This window comes from Chiloscyllium punctatum, chromosome 44 (genome assembly GCF_047496795.1).
Source record: "Chiloscyllium punctatum isolate Juve2018m chromosome 44, sChiPun1.3, whole genome shotgun sequence".
NCBI lineage: Eukaryota > Metazoa > Chordata > Chondrichthyes > Orectolobiformes > Hemiscylliidae > Chiloscyllium > Chiloscyllium punctatum.
The window spans coordinates 28,054,125-28,077,656 of record NC_092782.1 but is presented as its reverse complement, the minus strand read 5'-3'; the positions used below and the strand labels follow the sequence as shown (position 1 = coordinate 28,077,656).

Sequence of the window (23,532 nt, the reverse complement as noted above, 5' to 3'; positions counted from 1 at the left end):
TCTGTTGTGTATAACTAATATTTGAAAAAAATTAAAAAGGGCAGAGGTTACTAATGAGGTGCAATAGATGGAAGTGCAAAAGTTGAGGGTACAAACTAAGTTACTAGATTTCTTTAAATACTTATACAAACACAACTGCTGACTCAAAAAATTTACACTACAAGAGAAAGGCATCCAGAGCTTGCAATTACTTGCAGATTCAAGGAATACTTTTGGAATTAGATCTCAACATAGTCTGCAGTGGCTACAGTCTTGACAGTTAACTTTTCATGAATTTAATATACAAAACAAACTTATATGGTACTGTCTACATATACTGCATCTAAATATGAAGGAATAATTTCCCCTTGTTAGGCCCTGACATTGGAGTGCTCGGCATTTTTAAATGTAATTAATTATTATAATAAATTATCAATTTTTTAAAAAAGATACCTGGTAAAGGGCGCTCATTCTCTGCTAAATTGAAGATCTCACTGAAGCTGCTTTTTTTGGAGCTGTGTGAACGTGCACCATCATCCTCCCTGCTATATACAGACATGCTGTTGGCAGTTACATTGGACCTTGACACAACTGTTGGAATCTGTGGAAATATTACAATCAATGTGGGTTTGGATCATATCAAGTTTTAAACCACATGGCTTGAACTACTGTTCAGCCTTCCACAAAGGTAGTCCCAATTCATGGTATTTATATTCACTTGTTAAATTTTTTTCAAATTATTAACTTATAAAACTAAGTTATTTCTATTATTGTACCTTCTGTCCTTTCATATTTCTTTGAACTTTTTTACCAGTTTATGAAAATTTGCAGGATGAGCACTTTAATGCCTTCTTCCATTTGCCAAGTCATCTCACCAGTGCATTGTTTTTAGCCAGAAATAAAAAGGGCACAGGTTACCAGTAAAGTGCAATAAATGAAAATACAAAAGTTGTGAGAATACAAACTATTTGTAATCAATGTTAAAATATGAAGAATTTTGTGTTTGCAAAATACAGATGAGAATGTTCAACTGACTTCCTTGAGCACATCCATCCAGGAAAGCTCATTTGATTGAAGTAACATCTGTATGAATCAAAATGCAATAATTCTACAGAGTGCTTTTGAACAAAATTACTTTCTCATAATAATCCCAAATATTGAGTAAGTTCTGAAACAATTGATGAGATTACCTTGTATTCAGGTTGAAGGAGCACACATTAGAACTTCTGGGGCAGACTTTAATATATTCCTAAAGATATTCTATCAATTAGACAATAAGTTATCCAAAAGTGCCAATCTCCTCATACAGGCTATTTCAGTTTCCTGTGATTCCCACCCCACAACCCCACTTTGGATGGATTGTAAAAATTACTTTAATAAAAATAAATTAGACCTTTAAAACATAATGGTACCAATCTTCCAAGCAGTGGCCCTGATGAGCCGTTTACTGCTATATCAAAGATTCTCCAAATTGGAGGCTGCTGATCTTTTCTTCCAGGATTCTCCAAGCTCAGCTGTCATAGAAATGCAGAGTGCATCTACTGGAGTGGAATGAATTAAGCTAAGGTTCGGTACTCCACCTTCTGATAAGGTTAGCTGGTTAGGTAGGGATTTGGTGGTGGGGGGGGGGGGGGGGGGGGGAGACAGGTGGTTGAAAGATAGTCAAGTCGAGTCTGGGAGATAGTTGGGTTGGGTGTGCTGATGTGTAGGCAGACCTCATCCTACTCATCCTCACTTTGAGAGGAGCTAGTTAGTGTAGATCGGTGGGGGGGGATGGTGGGAGTGGGGTGTTGTTGATTGCCTAGTTAAACAGGGGTTAGAGCATGCTTACATCTGCCTGACATTTCCTTGGTAACTATCCAGGTAAAACCTGTGGCACTGCCTGACGTTTCTAACTCTAGCTCGGAGTCGGTATAATAGGGCAGTTGAATTGCCCACTGGACACAAACTTCCTGGGCAAATCCCACATGGATTTGTATGTCAGGACTTGTGCAGGATCCCATAGTGTTACTTCAGTTGAATATCTTGTCTCCACCAATCCAGAAATAGGATGATTTGACCAAATGAATGTGTGTCTTTAAGTGAATGAGGAGAAAAATACTGCTATGGAAAACAAATATCAAACCTGGTGATATGACAGAGAGGAAAAGTGAAAAATTTAAGCTTTGATTGGAAACCAAATCTTGAGTACAGTTTGAAACAGTTTATGAAAAAAAATGGAAATTTCTTCTTTATTTGCAAGCATTATCTGAGACAATACATTAATTGGCATGTTAACAGCATCTGTGCTCATCTTCTATCTCAAAAATATGTTTCATTTGTATATAAATTTGCCACTTAAAAGGGCGCACACTGAAATCTTGGACCAGACTGAGTAAGATGACTCTTCTGCAATTTTGAATTCTTGTAATAAAGTGATAGAAGGTTCATCAATTGCACTACCAAGCAACACCCAGTTTGACCTTATCTGCCTTGATTCAAATATACATAAAACAGCAGAATTCCAGAGGTGAGGTGAGAGTCACAACCTTCGACATCAAAGCCACACTTGACAGAATGTGGCATCAAGGAACCCTAGCAAAACTGGAATCGACAGGTACCGGGGTATATTCTCCACTGGCTGGAGTCACATCTGGTATCGAGGAATATAACTGTGGTTGTTAGAGTTCAGTCATCTCAGCTCGGCAGGAGGTCCTCAGGGCAGTGTGCTAGGCCCAAACATTTTCAACTGATCTTGCCTCCATCTTAAGGTCAGAAGTGTGGATGATGTTCAGCATAATGTTCAGCACCATTCACAACTCCTCAGATACTAAATCAGTCTATGCTCAAACGCAATTTAGACTGGATTAGGTTTGGGCTGACAACTGGCAGGTAACATTTGTGACATACACAAGCCAGACAATGAGCATCTCTAATAAGAGACAATCTAACCACCAGTCATGCTGCCATCCTTGATCTCCTTTGTCAACATCTTTGGGTTTACCATTGACCAGAAACTCAAATGGACTCGCCACATAAACACAGTGGCGACAACAGCAGGTCAGACACAAGAAATACTGAGGCAAGTAACTCACCTCCTGACTTGCCAAAGCCTTTCCACTATCTAAAACACACAAGTCAACAATGTGATAGAATATTCCACACTTGCCTGGATGGCTGGAGCTCCAACAACACTCCTGAAGCTTGGCATCTTTCAGGACAAAGCAGCCCGCTTAACTGGCACCACATTTATAAACATACACACCTTCCAACAATGACAGACAGTAGCAGCAGTGTCGTACCACCTATAAGATGTATCAAAGATCCTTAAACAGCCCCTTCCAAACCCAACATCACTTCCATCTAGAAGGACAAATGCAACAGGTGCAATGGGGACACAGCCACCTGCAAGTTCCCTTCCAAGCCAGTAGTTATCCCAACTCGGATATATATTGCTGCTCCTTCACTGTTGCCAAGTGAAAGTCCTGGAATTCCCTTCTGAACGAGTCAATTTACAGCACATAGTCTGCAGCAGTTCAAGATGACAGCTCACAACCACCTTCTCAAGGGCAAGTAGGCACAGCAATAAATGCTGCTTGAACCAACAATACCCACATCCCATGAGTGATTAAAAAAAGTTACAAAATTCACCAATTTTACTTTTTGTAAATAACTAACAATTCAGATATTTTTTAGGATTAGAATTCCTAGTGTGAAAACAGGCCCTTGGCCCAACAAGACCACACTGACCCTCTGAAGAGTAACTCACCCAGGCCCATTCCCCAACACTATTACTCTATATTTCCCCTGACTGATGCACCCAACCTACACACCCCTGAACACTATAGGCAATTCAACTTGGCCAATTCACCTAACCTGCATATCTTTGGACTGTGGAAAGAAACCAGAGCACCCAGAGGAAACCCACGCAGACACAGGGAGAATTTGCAAACTCCACACAGTCGCCTGAGGCTGGAATCAAACCCAGGTCCCTGGCGCTGGTCAGTGCTAACCACTGAGCCACTGCACCACCCATAATTCAAGTTTTTGTGAATATTCTACAGTCTAAATAAAATTTACTGGCTCATGTCAAATATCTCTTTTGTCCTGTAAATATACAAACACAGGAGGTTAAAAGTTTAATTTACGGTATATGCATACAGCCATCACCATGGGGAAAATCTCATCAGTTTGGGTTGGATTCAAAACAAAATGTCAAAGTTAGGAACCTGCATACTAACTCATTTAGTTACAGTCACAGGAAAAGCTAAGGCAAATTCTGCATGATCCAGACAATTAAGAAGTTCCAATGAAAATGAACATAGCAGTCGAAAAACTTATGTATTGAGTGATTTTGAGAATTTACGTATTTAAATACTATCCGGATCTATGTTTGAAAATATGAAATTACAACTACTAGCACATAGTGTCATCATGTAAACTCAACTTTCAGTTACTAAGTTTTGTTTTGAGAGGAGAGAAGAAAGTCAGTGCAACATCTGACACAGCGGTTGAAAACATACTTGCCACTAGATGGTGCTATTGCATTTATTTTCAGAATTTCAAATGTGTTTCTTAACCTTAAGAAAGCACATTGATCTAATAAAACTCTGGCCACCACCAAGATAATAAATGAAAACAGTAATTAGAAAGAGTTCAACATAGACCTCCTCAACTTTTTACTTACCTACATTCATGAAAATATTCTACTGCCAAATAATACAATTTTAAATACCAATTTCAAACATATATGAGCTAGATAAAGTTACATTACAAAACTCCTTCAATGGCTCAGAGATGAAGGCTTATATATCAGCCAAACAGTCCAGGAAGTGAAAACGTTCAGGCTTGTTGTTTGACTTCCAGTTCAAATGAGCTACAATCTCCTCCAGTTATTTGATTTGATTGATTTATCGTCACATGTACCAAAGTACAGTGTAAAGCTTTGTTTATGAGCAGTACAGGCAGATCATAGTAAGCAAGGGTATACAGATCAAAGACTTACACAGAGGCATAAGGTGTGCGCTAGGCGAGATCAACATTAGCAATATCAGCACTATTTGAGACTAGAGAGTCCATTCATCGGTCTAATAATGGCCAGGAAGAATCTGTTCCTGAAACTGCTGGTGTTCAGGCTTCTTGTACCTTCTGCCTGATTGAAAAGGCTGTAGGTGATCATTACCAGGGTGCAATGATTCTTTAAAGATGTTGGCAGCCTTTCTGCGGCAGTGAACTGTGCAAGGTTGGCTTCCATGATGGTCTGGGCTGTACATACTACCTTCTGTAGTTTCATACGGTCCTGTGCAGAGCAGTTGCCATACCAGGCTTTTATGCACCCAGACAGTATGACTTCAATAGTGCATCTGTAGAAGTTGGTGCAGGTCCTTATGGACATGCCAAATTTCCTGAGCTACCTGAGGAAGAAGAGGTGTTGTCCCTTCGTGACCGCTCCATCTACGTGGGAAGTCCAGGAAAGGATTCTCGTCATCCGAGGAACGTGACGCTCTCCACGCTCTCAACCTCAGTTTCGTTGTGTATACATGGGCACGGTCTCCTCCTTTCTTTCTGAAGTCAATGATCAGTTCTTTAGTTTTGCCGATGCTGACAGGGAGGCTGTTTTCATTGCACCATATCACCATCTCTCTTCTGTATTTTGACTTGCCATTGTTAGATATCTATCCTACTATGGTAGTGGTGTCAGCGAAATGTGTAGGTGGCGTTCATTTGGAATTTGGCAACAATGGTGGGTGTAGGGGGCTGAGGACACATCCATGGGGGGCTCCAGTTTTGAGTGTTATTGTTGAGGAAGTGCTGTTACCTAGCTTCCCGATTGCGGTCTGAGAGTCAGAAAGCTGAGGATCCAGTTGCAGAGGGCAGAGCTGACACCAAAGTCATGGAGTTTTGAGAGCAGTCTGGAGGGGATAATAGTGTTGAAGGCAGAGATGCAGTCAATGAGCAGAGGTCTGATGTAGGTGTCTTTGTTGTCCAGATGTTCCAAGGATGAGTGCAGAGCTACAGATATGGCACCCGCTGTAGACCTGTTACATCGGTAGGCAAATTGGAGGAGATCAAGGCAGGTTGGGAGATTAAAGTTGATGTGGGCTATGACCAGCCTCTCAAAGTACTTCATGCTTATTGAGGTTAGAACCACTGGACAGTAGTCAGTAAGGCACATTGTGTGTGCTTTCTTAGGTAGGGGGATGAAGCAGACATTGAAGTTCGACATTAGGTATACCAACAAGGTGATCTTGGTCTAGAAACCAACTCTGTAGCCTTGCTACTGTCTCAAACTGGCACTAACAATGGCATCCTATTAAACCCCAAGTTGCATTTCCAACCTGTTATCCTCTCCATAAGGAAGGCTTTCCCCTTGGAATATTTTCCAAATTTGCCTCAGTTCATCTGCTACAAATCAACTAATTAATTCAGCCTTAGACAAACCCCTGTGGGAACTTCTGATTTAGCCCACAGCAGCAGCATGGATAGAAGCACAGCACTGCTTATGAAAGAAACATGTTTGGAATACCAAATAAAAAAAAACACAAGACCACCAACATCCTGACTTTTATTTTTCAAAATGCACTAATCACCTTCCGATCCTATTGTTAAACATCTTTAATCAAAGATTCTCAAAACACAGCAACACCCCATCACCTATAAAAAGCATATTTCTGCCACATTCCCAAAGCCAAGTGCTCCTAGTGGATTTTAAGGTAAGAAGAGAGCAGCAGTCATTATGGTAGCACAATTATAGCTACACAATTGGCACTTGAGCATTATTTTCTTCTCTGCCCCTCAAACAATGTGAAGAGTTCCAAGAATGAATCCAGAGCTACGGATATGGCACCCGCTGTGGACCTGTTACATCAGTAGGCAAAGTGGAGGTGATCGAGGTAGGTTGGGAGACTAAAGTTGATGTGGGTTGGTTTAGAGCAGCTACTTCATAGTGCACAAAAAAATTGATTTACAATTCTGTTGGTGGAATCATGAATTGAAATTTAGAAGCAGAAAGTCTGCAATGTTGGTAGCAAATACCGAGGTAAGTGTGACTGAAGTGCCCACAAGCAATCACGTAGACACAAGATTGAAACAGCAGCAGACCATACCCTCACAGAAGTTTGCTCTACCATTCACCATGTTTGACGGCTTCACATGATTAGCCTTCAACTCCATTTTCTCACCTACCCACCATTCTCTAATATCAAGATCAAAAATCTATTTATTCAGACTCAGCTAAATTCAATTATAAACAACCCACAATTCTCTCGGGTAGAGTATTACAGTCACCAACTTTGGATGAAGAAACTGCACCAGTTATAAATTACCGTATCTTTAAACAGAAACTGTGCTACCATGTTTTAGATACCCTAGCCAGCTTATGTCCTGCTAAACCCCTTCAGAAGGCAAATACATCAGTGAGATCACGTCTCCTTCCAAACACCAGTGAATGTTTGCTGTACTACCTCTAATCAAGGGGGTTTCAATGAATATCTGGCTTATGAATGCTTGAACATACGAACACAATCCCATATATGCTATTAATTTTTAAAGAACCGACATATAAACATTTTCTGTGCTTACTAATGGTTGTTTTCCATTGACTTACATTGTGCTATGACTTCCGAACAAATCGACTTGTGAATGGATTCCAAAACAGGACTGGTTCACAGCTCAGGGACTGCCTGTACAAGGAAATTCTTCCTTAAATATAAAGACTAAAACTGTACACAGTATTTCAGTTGTGGTCTCATCAAATTCTAGTACAACTCCAGTAAGTCCTCTTTATCTTGTACACCCATTTGTTTAGAATTGAAGGCCAATATTTCACTTTACCATCCAAATTGATTGCTGTATCTTGCAAAATAACTTTGTTTCCCCTCAGCCAGCATTAAGCTTAACATAAGCTAATTAACTGTACACAACATTTACAAGCTTCACATATTTTCAAAATTATTCTGTTTTTCTACCACATTCTAGTCCATTGGTCAGTTTGCTGTCCATTCACTCAACAGGTCTATTGCTTTACAGATAGATACTAACTTCCCTATAACTTAATTTCAAACCATCTTTACATCGTCATCAAACTTAGATATATTACTTCATTTCACTTCAACTAATTCTTTAATATTGATTGGAAATCATTGAAACTCCTCATTGATCTCTGCAGCATTAAATTAATGATCGCCTGCCGACTTGAAAATGCCCTATTTACATCTCTTCTTTGATTTGTGCCATTAACCAATTTTCTATCCATATTAATACATTACCTCCGTCAACTCCAAGAGACCTTGTCTTCTGTGTTAACCTTTTAATGTGACAGCTTATCAAATGCCTTTTGTAAATCCAGGTATACTACATGTACTTTATCAAGCTCTTTATCAACCCACTGATTGCATTTTAAAAGAAAATTTGTCAATCTTTATTTCCCTTTCATAAAACCACATTGATTTTCTTTGATCATGGTGCTGTTAATTGACTTGGTGGTGGTGTTGGTGCGGTTGTGGGGGTTGGGGGCTTGTAGTTGCTTTATAAAATTTATACTAGGTCCTATGGCATAGATATACTGATCTAGAAAGTGCAGTATCAACTAACATTCACACAACTCCTTAAACACCCACGATCACTATCGTCTAGGACAAAGGCAGCAGATGCATGGGAATACTTGCATGTTCCACTCCATGTCATTCATTATCCTGACTTGGAAATATTATTACCATTCTTTCAGTGTTGCTGGGTCAAAATCCTGAATTCCCTGCTTGACTGCATTGAGTCTACTTAGAACACATGGATTGCAGCAGTTACAGAAGGCAGCTCACTACCAACTTCTCAAGGGCAACTAGGAATTATCAATAAATGCTGGCTTAGCCAGTGCTGGCCACACCCCATGAATGAAAACAAAAAGTTCCACCTGCTTCAGGAGGTCTGTCCAAGCAGGCTGATTAAAATTATACTTGAATTAAAAGTCATGTGGTGCAATGGTAGTCTCCTTATCTCTGCATCTGAAGCTTGGTTTCAAATCTCACTTGCCATGGAAGTGTATACCCAAACAAGTTGCTGTAAAATAAAAAGGAGTCTTGTAGCACAGTGGTGGTGTCCCTAAATCTGGGCTGGAAAGTCTAGACTAGGTTCAAGTCCCACTTATTATACACGTTGTCATAACATGCCTGACAAGTTGATTTAAAAAAAACTCTTCATGATAAAAAGGTTTCTGTCTCACCGACCTGGCTTGGATCTAATTTGTACCGCATTGCAATTGCACGGTTAAGACTTCTTTTGACCTTCCAACAGACTGATGTCAGGTTAACTTTGCTTGAAGTCCCCCATTTTCTCATTCCCTCTTCTTGATAGCAGTGTTACATTTGTAAAATTGAACTGTCAGTATATTCTTCCAATTTAATGGATTGAAATTGGCAAACTGTGCATGTGAAACACTGACAGAATCCCATGTCAGCCAAGGCACAGTTAGGGACACACTTGGCTCTGAATTTGACAATTTCAGTTTCAAGTATTAACCCAAGGCTTGAGGAAAAAAAAAATCAAAGCTAATTGATATTCCAGCACAGTGCTGAGGAGATGCCACACTGCTGGAGTTGCCAGCTTTCAGATATAGATTCAAATGCATTATTTGCTCAGAACAGCAAGAGCTGTTTAGCGGCTAACAGAGACCTAACTCACTGCAAGCTCTACATCAATTTTATGGTTTAATATACCTTTCTCTGCCTGCAATCTACTGTTCCCTTAACACCCAGTAGTCATAAAAAAACAGACATGCTTCCAATTAATTGTTTGACAGCATAATCCTGGCAGCATATTAGAGGGCCAGAGAATGCAAGAATATATTAAAAATATCACCTTTAAGTGGAAATGCAATCCAGAAAACTTAAAAAGATTTTGTCTATCCTTCATCCTCGAATATCTACAAAGTGATACAGAAGATTCTGGTTTTGTTTAACCTCATGCAAAAAAGTTATTATGATGTAATTATCAAAATAAATGTAAAATTTTTATTACAATTGTCTAATACTTGAGCACTTAATGGTTGCTGATACACCTCTGGTGCAAGTGGGATTTGAAATGAAGTATTCTGGCCCAGAGGGCAGTATACTGCCACTGTGCCACAGGAGCTCTGGTCACTGAAACAAGTTCCATGTCCAAATGTGGCACACCTGATGAAAAGCTTCCACACCATTGAATTAGTTGTTTATCTAGTCATATTCCTATGTATATCCTCTTCACCCCATACAGAACTGTGTAGCTCCCATTGCATCCTGCACAGACTCTCCCTCATCACCTCTGTGATTGCTGTACTATATTGCCTCCTATTACCAATACCTAACATTTAAAGTTTCCATCCTCAACGTTAACACCCTTCATGGTCTTAGCTCCAAACCACTGCCAGTGCGGAGAGTCTCAAAACTGCTTTCTTTGAACTCTGCTCTCATTTGCATTCCAAAACCTTTTCATCCCAGCAGCCATCCAAGTCTTGAACTCTGGGATTCTCTCCTTGTAACTCTCCACCATCCTTTTCTGCTTTGCCACATGCTTTATTAAGGAAAGAGGCCTCAATTTTTTTTTTAAAAAAAAAAGAGAAAAAAATTTGTGCATATGATTAATAAGCAACATTCCTAATTTTTGTCCATTTCTTTGCAGAAATTGTGGAAAATCCGCATAGTAGGGCTTGGAGTACAAAAATTGAGTAAGGAGAGCCTAAAGGGGGTATGACACTTAGAAATATAACTGAAAACTATTTACATTTAATTTAAGATTCAATGATTCATTTTCACAAATTTTCTGATTCAGCCAACACTAAAACCACTAACGTATCATTAAAAATTATCTTCGATCGTAAAGGTAATTTGCTGGTTCAGTTTGTAACTTCTTTTCTGTGGAGTCTCGAAAGCCAGACTTGATACACTGAAGCGATCTATTAATATGTCACTTAGAGTTTCCAGAAACAAATCATTTCATCTCCAATTCTGCTCAATAAATCAATTCTACTTGATCTGAGGCAGATTGTGTCACACATTAATGCGCAATTATATCATTATGAAAAGTAAAGTGATCATTGAGATTGAAATAGAACAGATGTAACTGATCCAATAGCTAAGGATTAACAACAAAGTATTTTAGTGCTCTTTAAACAAAACAATTATAATTAAATGATCAGAAATTCATTTTAAGAAAATCAGTAAAAAAGCAGGTGAATTTTATGTTTAAGCTTAAAAGATAAGATTAGCTTAGATTACTTACAGTGTGGAAACAGGCACTTCAGCCCAACAAGTCCACACCGACCCGCCGAAGCACACCCACCCAGACCCATTCCCCTACATTTACCCCTGCACCTAACACTACAGGCAATTTAGCGTGGCCAATTCACCTAACCTGCACATTTTTGAACTGTGGGAGGAAACTGGAGCACCCGGAGGAAACCCACGCAGACACGGGAGAATGTGCAAACTCCACACAGTCAGTCGCCTGAGGCGAGAATTGAACCCGGGTCTCTGGCGCTGTGAGGCAGCAGTGCTAACCACTGTGCCACCGTGCCGCCCGGGTGCTCCGGTTTCCTCCCACAGTCCAAAGATGTGCAGGTCAGATGAATTGGCCATACTAAATTGCCTGTAGTGTTAGGTAAGGGGTAAATGTAGGGGTAGGGGTATGGGTGGGTTGCGCTTCGGCGGGTCGGTGTGGACTTGTTGGGCTGAAGGGCCTGTTTCCACACTGTAATGTAATCTAAGATAAGAAGCTACACAGTTGGACTCTCAAAGAAAATACAGAAAAAAAACACTGCAGTAAAATGCATCAGATGGTTTTGTCAAGTAAGTTTTTAACATGTAACTTTCAAAACACCTTTCATAGTCCTAACACTTTCCACGACAAGCAAATTACTAAGCTATTTAACAGTACTAATACAAACAAGACAAAACATAACAATTTCAACAAGATCACACTTCACTCAATATCAAAACCCAATAAATAATCCTTAAATTTATGAATACGGACAATTTTAAAACTACACAATATACTTAAAACTTTTAGAGACTTTAACCGTACCTTTTCAAACCCTGACAGCTAGCAGGAAAAGAAACAATAAAACATATGTAACAGAGACAAATGATATTGTGGCTACTCTACAGGTGCTAAATTTAATCAATTAGCTTTCTAAACTATACCTAGCCCAGCACATTCTCCTTTCTCTCTCTCTCAAACACACACACACAAACATACATAAATATACAACCGAACTAAATTAGAAACTTGTTAATGGTGGTTAAGGGCTGGACCAATAACAGATTGGCTGCTTCCAATCATGGAAAAATAATTAGATTTCTTTAGTGTTGTATTTCTTGATCTTAACTACAGATAACAAGCAAAAAAACTTAGAAAATAACTTTTGTGTAGTTAGTTCTACAGAGGTAGAACTGAGGAATTAACATTACTTGTAACTACACTGTACTTTTGTTGTATTAATAAATTTGTTGATAAATTTGTTTGAACAGCAAGTGCAATCAGTATATCAACATGTTAAAAAAAATTGTTAACTGTGTTCTAGCCAGTAACCAGGATCTTGGTGATTTTTTTTTAAAAACAAGAACTAAAACAAGATTGTTTAACCAAAAGTACCTACCCGTCTCATCAGTACTGCATTTGATCTTTCCTTCAACTGGGGGTCTGTGGGCAAATTCTTCCACACAATGTAAGGAGTATCATATTTTTCTCGAAGCCTTGGGCATCGTTTGAAGATGAAGTCAATGAGAAAAAATTTTACTCCTGCATAAAGTCCTAAAACAGAATGAAGTAATGAATTGGATTAAAATAATTAAGAACAAGATATAATCTTGTTTAAAGTCAAACTATGAATTACAGTAAAGCATATACATATACAAATTTCACTCATACGCAAGTGGTTATTTGAAACTTATTTTTCAATTCAAATCAACTTACATAACTTGGATTCATGTAAAATAAATTATTCAACAATTCTCAAACAAGGCTACATGCTGTCTCATATTTTGACATTTATTCAGTATCACAAAGTCCCAGAAAGATTCAAAGAGCATACTATATCAAAGGAATAAAATAACACCATATGAAAATAATCTAAGATCACCATTTATGTACTGAAGAATACTATGTTGATTATATAACAGGAAAATTACCTGAATATACAAACATATGCATAACTTTGGCTCTGTGCATGCATTCTAGTATCTTAGAATGACTTTGATCATCCCAAATCTACTTGATTAGAGTCACTTTTCAGAGAGACTGATGCTTTTTTCTACGAAAAAGAACTCACTGCATCTTTGAAAACCATCAGATTTTCAGGTAGTCATCTAACTAGAAATTGAGATATAAAATAGAGCAAGTCCAGTTTGGATCATACCTACTTCCAGTTCAAGTACAGAAAGTCAACTATATTCAAAGTCTGTGAGAAGATTTGTAGCTCGGGTGCTCGTTGTTGTGGTTCTGTTCGCCAATCTGGGAATTTGTGTTGCAGACGTTTCACCCCCTGTCTAGGTGACATCCTCGGTACTTGGGAGCCTCCTATGAAGCGCTTCTGTGATGTTTCCTCCAGCATTTATAGTGGTTTGTCTCTGCCGCTTCCTGTTATCAGTTAGAGCTGTCCGCTGCAGTGGTCAGTATATTGGGTCCAGGTCGATGTGTTTATTGATTGAATCTGTGGATGAGTGCCATGCCTCTAGGAATTCCCTGACTGTTCTGTTTGGCTTGTCCTATAATATTAGTGTTGTCCCAGTCGAATTCATGTTGCTTGTCATCTGCGTGTGTGGCTACTAAGGATAGCTGGTCGTGTCGTTTCGTGATGAGTTGGTGTTCATGGATGCGGATCGTTAGCTGTCTTCCCGTTTGTCCTATGTAGTGTTTTGTGCAGTCCTTGCATGGGATTTTGTACACTACATTGGTTTTGCTCATGCTGGGTATCGGGTCCTTCGTTCTGGTGAGTTGTTGTCTGAGAGTGGCTGTTGGTTTGTGTGCTGTTATGAGTCCTAGTGGTCGCAGTAGTCTGGCTGTCAGTTCAGAAATACTCTTGATGTATGGTAGTGTGGCTAGTCCTTTGGGTTGCAGCATGTCCTCATTCCGTTGTCTTTCCCTTAGGCATCTGTTGATGAAATTGCGCGGGTATCAGTTTTGGGCGAATACGTTGTATAGGTGTTCTTCTTCCTCTTTTTGCAGTTTTGGTGTATTGTGTGTTGTGGCTCTTTTGAATAGTGTCTTGATGCAACTTCACACTTATTTAAAATAATCACTACTTCCTTTCTGTACTTGATTCTCTTCCTGACACTAAAGTAGGAAAAATACTAGCTTGAGTTTGATTTTTGGTAACTGGGAAAGAAGGTTAAAGAATGTTAACGAGAATGTTAAAGAACGTATTCGGTCAAAAATGCCATTCTACAATCATAACTATTTGCAGTCATATAGCATTTACAATCGAATAAAACATTCTGAGCATCTCATAAGAGCATTCTCTCACAAAATGTGATGCTTGACTACATAAGAAGCCATTTGGGCAGATGATCAAAGAAGTTGGTTTGAAGCAAGTTCTTAAAGGGGAGAAAGAGCAGTACTGAGGTTGAGACACTTCGGGAGAGAATTGCAGAACTTAGAGCCCAGACAACTGAAGTCAATGGAAGACATGGATAAGGGTCTCAGCTGTGAATAGGTTGAGGGAGAGCAGAGCCAAGAGATATTATGGAAATGGAAGTAGGCAATCTTGGTGATATGTAGTTGGCTGCTCAGAGTTGTAGAGTTGCAAATGAAATCAGTAGCTAAGGAACGGAGTTTATAAAGCTGTTAACTTCAGTCTGTATGAGTCAGCCTTACATTCTGTTGGAGGAAATTTCTGCTCATCCAGGATGTCAAAGAAACAGCATGACAATTCAAAGCAAGAGCCAAATTTTCAGGGATGGTGTTATGAAAGAAGAGGGTCTTGTCAAAGTTCATGTAGAACCTCATACTCTGTTTTTGATGGTGCCTTCAGAGGAAGCATGCAAATGAAAATTGGAAGGTGGCAAAGAATAGTTGATTCCAAAGGTAACAGCAGGAGTGGGAAGAGAAACACTGCAAATGATTCCTGGGTAATCACTTCATAGTTAAGAAGGAAGCAACAAGAGAAGCTCTACCCAGAGGATGTTGAAGGAGAAATGTGGGAAGACTGAACGATCAACCAGTCAAACCTGGTTACAGAGGGATTGAGAATAATGAGAAGAGACAGCCTAACACTAACATGGTAATATTTGATTTATCACTTGAAAAAGGGTTGCTTCGGTACTGCAGCATTGTTGAAAACCTGAATGGAAGGTTTGAAACATGGAGGCAGGAAGTTTGGCATTGGTAATGGAAGAAACAATACCTTTGAGGAACTTCGTGAGGATGGAGTTGGGGTGGCACCTTTCAAGAAAAAGTAAATAAATTTTTGAGGAAAATGGTGATGTCAGCAGATTTGAAGTACAGAAGGCAGTATTAATAGCATCAGATAGTACAGGGTCAGGAAGAAAAGCTGAAAACCAACATGAAATAATTTAGCAACGACAATTAAAGAAAATACCAACAGAAAACACCATTCTGACTCACCTTTAAATTCCAGTTTTGTTTTATTTTGACAGCCAAAGAACAGAATTCTTAAATAGAAGATTCCCGTCACTTTGAGTTAATATTGTCCAAACTTTTCTTGAAAGCTAATTTAAATGCACAAGTAGCAGATTCACTCCGCAATTTTGGCAAAGTAACTATTATTTGAGTGAGCATCAAAACTGAACACTGCAAAGTAATTCAATCTTGAGAGCACCTTGCCAAACATTGTCTTCTGGTAAATGTACTAAACATATGCATAGTCAGCAAAATGTGCTTTCAGTGATCAGATCTAATTTGACACTTTTGAAGTATGGAGACCATGTACCTGCATGTGTAGGCGTGCTCAATTCTATGTAATGTTCTTAGAATATTTGCTCGTGTGATTCAGGAGGGAAGGTTTAAACTAGTTTGGCAGGGGGGTGGGAATCAGAGCTACATGCCTGAGAGGGGGACAGTTGCAGATGGAGCAGTGACAGGATGCAGTGAATCTATTGGGAAGGTTTCTCATGCTATGAAACAAAGGGATCGGTTAAAGTGTGTTTGCTTTAACGCAAGGAGTTTCCGAAATAAGAGTGACGAACTTAGAGCATGTATCAGTACTTGGGGCCACGATGCTGTGGCCATAACAGGAGTTTCACAGGAGCAGGAATGGTTGCTTGATGTTCCAGGGTTTAGAATGTTTAAAAAGAACAGGGAGGGTGGAAAAAGAGGAGGGGGTGTAGCATTGCTATCAGAGAGTGCATTACAGCTACAGAAACGAAGGTTGTTGAGGAAGGTTTGTCTACTGAGTCAGTATGGGTGGAAGTTAGGAACAGCCACTGCATTGGGGTTTTCTACAGACCACCTAATAGCAGTAGAGAGATTGAAGAACTCATAGGCGGGAAGATTCTGGAAAAATGCAGAAGTCGATGGGTTGTTGTTATGGGCAATTTCAACTTTCCCAATATCGATTGGAACCTCCTAAGTGCAGATGGTTTGGATGGAGCAGTTTTTGTCAGGTGTGTTTACTCAGTGCGTAGACAGAATGACAAGGGGAGAGGCCATTTTGGATTTAGTGTTCAGCAATGAGCCAGGACAGTGTCATATCTTGCAGTGGGAGAACACTTTGATGACAGTGGTCACAACTGCCTCACATTTACCATAACCTTGGCGTGGGAAAAGAGCAATTACTGAGGGAAGATATTAAATTGGGGAAAAGGAAATTGTGACACTATCATCAGACAGGAGTTGGAAAGTACAGACTGGGAGCAACTGTTCCACAGAAAGGGCACAGCAAACATGTGGAGACTACTAAAGGAGCAGTTGTTGCGAGCAATGCATGAATTTGTTCCTCTGAGACTGGTAAGAAAGGGTAAGATTAAGGAAACTTGGATGACAAGAACAGTGAATCTTCTCATCAAATGGAAGATGGCAGGTTGCATAAGGTGGAAGAAACAAGGATCGAGCACAGCTTTAGAGGATTACAGGCTTGCTAGAAAGGAACTCAGAAATGGATGGGGCACGAAAAAGGCTTGGCAAGGAGGATTAGGGAGAACTCAAAGGCATTTTACACATACGTGAGGAATAAGAGAATGATCAGGGAGAAGGTAGGGCCGATCAGGGATAGAGGAGGGAACTTGTGCGTGGAGTCTAAGCAGGTAGGGGAAGCCCTAAATGAGATTTTTGCTTTGGTTTCACCAAGGAAAGGGACCTTGTTGTGAATGAAAACTTTGACGAGCTGGGATACAGTCTTGACCAGATGAAGTCGATGTGCTGGAAATATTAGAAAACATTAAAATTGATAAGTCCCTAGGGTCAGACCAGATTTATCATAGGCTGCTCCAGGAAGTGAGAAAGGAGGTTGCTAAGCCGCTGGTGAGGATATTTGCCTCCTCACTCTCCATGGAAGTTGTACCGGAGGATTGGAAGGAGGCAAATGTTATTCCTCTTTTCAAGAAGGGTAATAGGGAATTCCCTGGCAATTACAGACCAGCCAGACTTATGTCTGTGGTCAGCAAAGTTTTGGAAAGATTTCTGAGGGATAGGATTTATGACTACTTGGCAAAGCATAGTGTGATTAGGCAGTCAGCATGGCTTTGAGAGGGGCAGGTCATGCCTCAGAAATCTTATTGAGTTCTTAGAGATGGTGACAAGACAGGTCGACAAAGGTCGAGCAGTGGATGTGGTGTATGTGGACTTCAGCAAGGCATTTGATAAGGTTCCCCACGGTAGGCTCAATCATAAAGTCAGAATGAATGGGATACAGGGAGATTTGGCTATCTGGGTTCAGAATTGGCTAGTTGACAGAAGGCAGAGAGTGGTTTAGATGGAAAGTATTCTGCCTGGAGGTCAGTGTTTAGTGGGTTCGCGCAGGGCTCTGTTCTTGGGCCTCTGCTCTTTGTAGTTTTTATAAATGACTTGGATGAGGAGGTTGAGGGGTGGATTAGTAAATTTGCAGATGACACAATGGTTGGAGGTATCGTCAATAGTATCGAAGCTACTGCAGACTGCAGTGTGACATAATGCAGAGCTGGGCTGAGAAATGGCAGACGGAGTTCAACCTGGATAAATGCGAAGTGATGCATTTTGGAAGGTCAAACTTGAATGCTGAATATAGGATTAAAGACAGGATTCTTGGCAGTGTGGAGGAACAGAGGGATCTAGGTGTGCAAGTACATGGATCCCTCAAAGTGGTCACCCAAGTGGATAGGGTTGTTAAGAAGGCATGTGGTGTTTTGGCTTTCATTAGCAGGGGGATCAGGTTTAAGAGCCACGAGGTTTTGCTACAGCTCTACGAGAGCCTGGTGAGACCACAGTTGGTGTCCAGTTCTGGTCGACCCTCTATAGGACCGGTACAGCGGCTTTGGGGAGGGTGCAAAGAAGGTTCACCAGGATGTTGCCTGGACTGGAGGTCTTGCCTTAGGACGATAGGTTCGGACGTTCCTAGGGGGGGGAGAGGAGGAGGAGGAGGAGGAGGAGGACTGATCGAGGTATACAAGATAATGAGTGGAATAGATAGATTCAATAGCCAGAGACCTTTCCCCAGGGCAGGATTGACTGGTACGAGGAGTCATAGTTTGAAGATATTAGGAGGAAGGTATAAAGGAAACGTCAGAGGTAGGTTCTTTACGCACAGAGTTGTGAATGCATGGAATTCGTTGACAGCTGTGGTGGTGAAAGCAGAGTCATTGAGGACATTTAAGCAACTGCTGGACATGCACATGGACAGCATGGAGTTGAGGGGTGTATAGATTAACTTATTATATTTTACATTAAGATTAAATCTCGGCACAACATCGTGGGCCAAAAGGCTTGTTCTGAACTGCACTTTTCTATGTTCTATGTTCTTTATGAGGAAAGGACTATTTAACTTTGCAGCCAGAGGTCACTGCAGATATCAATTACATTCAAAATACCAGTTAACGTTTACAGTTGAAATTCATTTTTAAAAAACATTTAAAAAGATAATTGTATACTATTACTTACCTATGAAGAGGCCCAGAATTCTGTATGGAAAGAAGCAAGAAGCAATAAAGAGGATCCACAAGCCCATATACAACTTCTGTGTTATTTCTGGATGCACCCACATAAATAAGCTGTAAAATTTAAAAACATATCAAAATTTTGGTGAGGATTTTCAACAGTTGTCTTTTCTGCTATCAAAATTAGATATAGCAAGTGAAAAGCTTACTTCTTAATTTTTTCCAATACGTCTGCCATCTTGCCAAAAAGATTCTGCAATTTAAATTTTAAAAAGTTTTATCCACCTAAAATAGGTTACTGAAAAACAATCAAACTATTATGTATGGAGTTAATGATATATCTTTGTGACACTAAATGCATGCAATGGCCTAGAAAGTTCAAACTCTTTTCTGCACAGCTAACAGAAAAGGACTCAAAACATATTCAAGATTATTACAATAAACTCCAATATGCAACATTATAGCAAGATTTCTAAAATAACTGCAAGACAAAGTAAAATATAATTTAATACTTTACATTTAACTTTTCAAAATGGCATTTATTTTTCCACCTATTCATGAATTAGTTTATCCAATTAAAGTCCAGAATAACTTACGTGTTAAGTATTAACTTGAATGTACCCACATAATACAACAATTATTATTTTTTTTAAAGTTCTGATGCAAATCAAAGCATTAGCATTCAACACAACTCATCTTTCAAATGGAAAACAAGACAACTTTTTACATTTCGTTTGAATATCATAAGATTTGGGATCAGCAAACAAGGCTTTTGTGGATCATGCCACAACGGCGAAGTATTTATTTGGCTCTGCAATTGAACCCTCTTGAAAACATGCTTTGAAATTATTTATTTGTAACATTTCAATGCCTTTTGTCCTTGGCAACAATGTGATTAAATTTAATGGTAAATTCTATCCCTGGTGACAACTCCCTCAAAAAAGGATCTTCACAACTGCAAATGTTAAACAGTTTTAGGCACTGACTGAGCAGCTATAACTGTACAAATTTCTTGGCATTTTTCCCTGTCAAATTTTCAGCACTAATGGATTGAATTGTACCACCATAATATACTGCAAGAAATGGTTTCACTTCTGGCTCTGTCTGCTCTGAAAAGTCAGTTCAAAATCTACTATTTTGAAAACTGGGGGATATTTGCATTCAACATATGCTTTTTGCATGAAAGGTACTGCAGTTATTTAAAAGATGTTGAATAATTTTTCAATTCAACTTTTACACAATATTCGAATAATGTTAGGTTAACAATCTATTCCTTGATTTACAAATTCAGCAGAATTTTACAAATCACTTTAACGCAATTGATCTAATTTTAAAAAAAGGTGAAGCCACGTTAAATCAGATGCAGAGAAGATTTGTAGCAGAATCTAACAACAGGTATGAATATAAGAGAGATACACCTAATACAATAATTAAATAAAACAAATCTTCATTCCAGTGATTAAGATGTAGAACTCCCTACTGCAAACAGCAGTCGAGATAAGTAGCATAGGTGCTTTCAAAAGGATTCCAGAAGTGTAAATGAGAGAAAAAGAAATGGCAAGATGTACTGAAACTCTGATGGGGCAAATGAAATTGACATATGAACAGCAAAGTAGACCACTCACTTCCTTAAGGCTGCTCCAACATTAATAAGGTCATGGCTGATCTGATTACTCTATATTCCAACCTACCCAAATAACTTTTCTCCTGTCTTGCTCGTCAAGAATTGACTTAGTTCTAAAGACTCAAGAATGTCCATGAAAAAATATTCTCCTTATCTGCGCCTCCAATGGATAACTCTTTATTTTTAAATACTGACCGCTAATTCTAGATTCACCCACAAAAGAAAAATATCCCTTTCAATTCAACCAGGTCTCATATTATAATCAAGATCCCCCTCATTCTCTTAACCTCCAGTAAATGAGTTTACAATGTCAGTTTTTTGTCATAAGACAACCTACTCATTTGATGGATTAACCTGGTGAATCTTCTCCTAACTGTTTCTAACTCATTTACATTTATCCATCCAACACTATACCTAGTCCTTCAGATGTGAGCTCACCAACGCCCTATACAAATAAAGCATAACCTCCATTCTTTTGCATTCAATTCCCCTTGCAATAAACAATCACATTTTATTAGTTTTCCTAATCATTTCCTGTACCCAAGACTAAACTTTTACAATTATGCATCAGGACAACCAGATCAGAGCTGCGCAATTTCTCACCAATTATATGATATGCTTTATTTTACCGGCCAAAATGGACAAATTCCCATTTTCCCACATTATAGTCATTTACATCATTGCGTACCTAAACATAATATCTCTTTGTAGCCTCTTTACAACTTATTTTCCAACCTTTCTTTGTGTTATTAGCAAATTTAGCAACTATACTTTTGATTCCTTCATTTAAGTCATTTCTATAAACGATAAAAAATTCAAGGCCCCAGCACTGGATGCGGTGACATATCATTCATTACATTTTGCCAACCAGAAAATGACCCATTTATGCCTACACTGTTACCTGTTAGCTAACCAATCTTCCATCCATGCCAACATGTTACTGCCGATGTTTCATCAATCTTGTGTTTGATGAAAATAAATCAATAATCTTTGATGTGGCACCTTATTAAGTGCCTTCTGGAAATCCAAGTCTTGTGTGTTCACCAGTTCCTCTTTCCCCAAAGCACTTGTTAGTTCCTCAAAATTTTCAATAAATGGTTAAACGTAATTTTCTTTTCACAAAACCATGTTGACTTTGCCTGATAACCTTTAACCTTTTGAAGACAAGCCCTGAACAAATGTCCAGAACTCTGGGACCAGGTGGGTAACACAGCCATCTGGACCCACATTCTTTGTTGCAGACAGCAATACCAATCTCCCTCATTGTATTGCCTTCTACTGTCACTGCCCACATAAATAACTTCCTATATTCCCTGTCACAGGACATTATAAAATCCATCTTGCAGCCCTTAGTAATCAAAACACGCTGAAAAAACTCCAACCTACTGAACAATTTGAAAGGCTGAAATTCCTGGACTTGAGTCCACTTGGTCCCCTTATCCTCCGAGCCCCTCTTATCTTCTTTTCTCAGTTAGAGCTTTCCTTCCCTGACTAGTGACCAAGTCAAAAGACCCTACCCCTAAGGGATGTCAGCGGAAACCTCTTGCTGGAAAGTGCCCAAGTAACTTTCCTCCTTCCCTGTCACATTGCACAATCTGCAGTTCAGCCTCTAGCTCAATGAACCAAAGTTAATTGTGCTACAAATACTTACTGCTGGATCATACTGTCATTTAGAAGATTCCAAATTCTGCAATCACAACACCCTTGAGTAAATCAGCAACACAAGCTAGTTGTGCAGTTCTTGAGTTGTATACTCAAAGTTATCATACTTAACTACAAATAGGAATTACTTTGCTGTGCAATCCTGTTGGTTTTGAAAAAGGACAAGCTTGCACCTTTACTGAATGTTTAAAAGTATTTCAAAGTCAGTGTTTTAGTTTTAGCTGCAGTTTTGTTGTACAATATTTAGCTAAAAAAAAATCACCAAATTGACTATAGTAGAATTCCACAAACAATGAAGTGAATGACAGATTGAGATTTTTTGGTGAAGTTGAGTGAGGAAAGAAATACTAACAAAGACCGGGGAACTCCTTGGTCTTCTTTGAACACCACGTTGATAAAGCTTCAGCTTAAAACATAACAAGAAATTTGCCACCAACATGCAACTGAAAAACAGCCTGATTAAATAGTAGTAGGGCATGAAGTAACAACTTTCTGATAGGGGCAAGGGTACAATTTACCGAGCTAAAGTGAGACTTCTAAAAGATTTAAAACAAGAAAAGTAATTGACTAAAATATATGAAAGAAACTCAAAAATGTAAGACAAAGATTATTTACAACCATGGCAACAAAACAGAATAAGCAATCTGGACCTTTGATAGATAATATGTGCAAATCCCTCCAAACTGTGTTAGCAAACTACCTGTGCTTTTTGTGCTACATCAAGCACAAGCTGGAACTTTTCAGATACAGTAAGATCTTCTTTTGAAGGCTCCTGTAAGGAACAAATTTTGTATTTGGTATAGAACATCTCAAATGAATATATAAGCAAAACACTGAACAATCCACTCTATTACAGGATAATATGACAATTAGTTTTTAATTGAAATATAATCTTTTGTGTTTGCTGCAAAGGTACAAATATTCATTTTCCTCACTCTTTGTAGACAGAACAAGAATTGTAGAATTGATAATAACCAATCACAAATTAGTAAAAATTTTGGGAATTAATGAAGACCAAGATGATGGAGGTTAAAAGCTGTACCTATTACAAAAGTGACATCTGAGATGGAATAGTTTCAGATTCAGTTTTATTCCAAAAATACCTCCAGATGAGGGAAGCAATTTTGCATGATTCATACAGAAAGACACACATGTATGTGCAGGGTTGTGAGGGTCTAGATAGATACCAAAGAGAACAATGTAATTGGCCAACTCTACCAAAAGCCAACATTACAT

General features: G+C 39.0%; 1 protein-coding gene across 7 annotated transcripts in view; it reads right to left on the bottom strand.

Moving 5' to 3' along the window:
* gramd4a (GRAM domain containing 4a) overlaps positions 1-23,532 on the bottom strand; it is a 156,303-nt gene that overhangs the window by 17,726 nt on the left and 115,045 nt on the right. For 6 of the 7 annotated variants that reach the window (XM_072562558.1, XM_072562557.1, XM_072562555.1 and 3 more), the window contains 6 exons: positions 22,997-23,068; positions 19,220-19,263; positions 19,015-19,124; positions 12,584-12,738; positions 12,010-12,027; positions 433-580 (listed from right to left, as the gene is read on the bottom strand). In XM_072562558.1, the coding sequence (XP_072418659.1) occupies positions 433-580; positions 12,010-12,027; positions 12,584-12,738; positions 19,015-19,124; positions 19,220-19,263; positions 22,997-23,068 (547 nt within the window). The remainder of the gene's footprint in view (positions 1-432; positions 581-12,009; positions 12,028-12,583; positions 12,739-19,014; positions 19,125-19,219; positions 19,264-22,996; positions 23,069-23,532) is intronic. The other variant, XM_072562556.1, reaches the window with a different exon arrangement.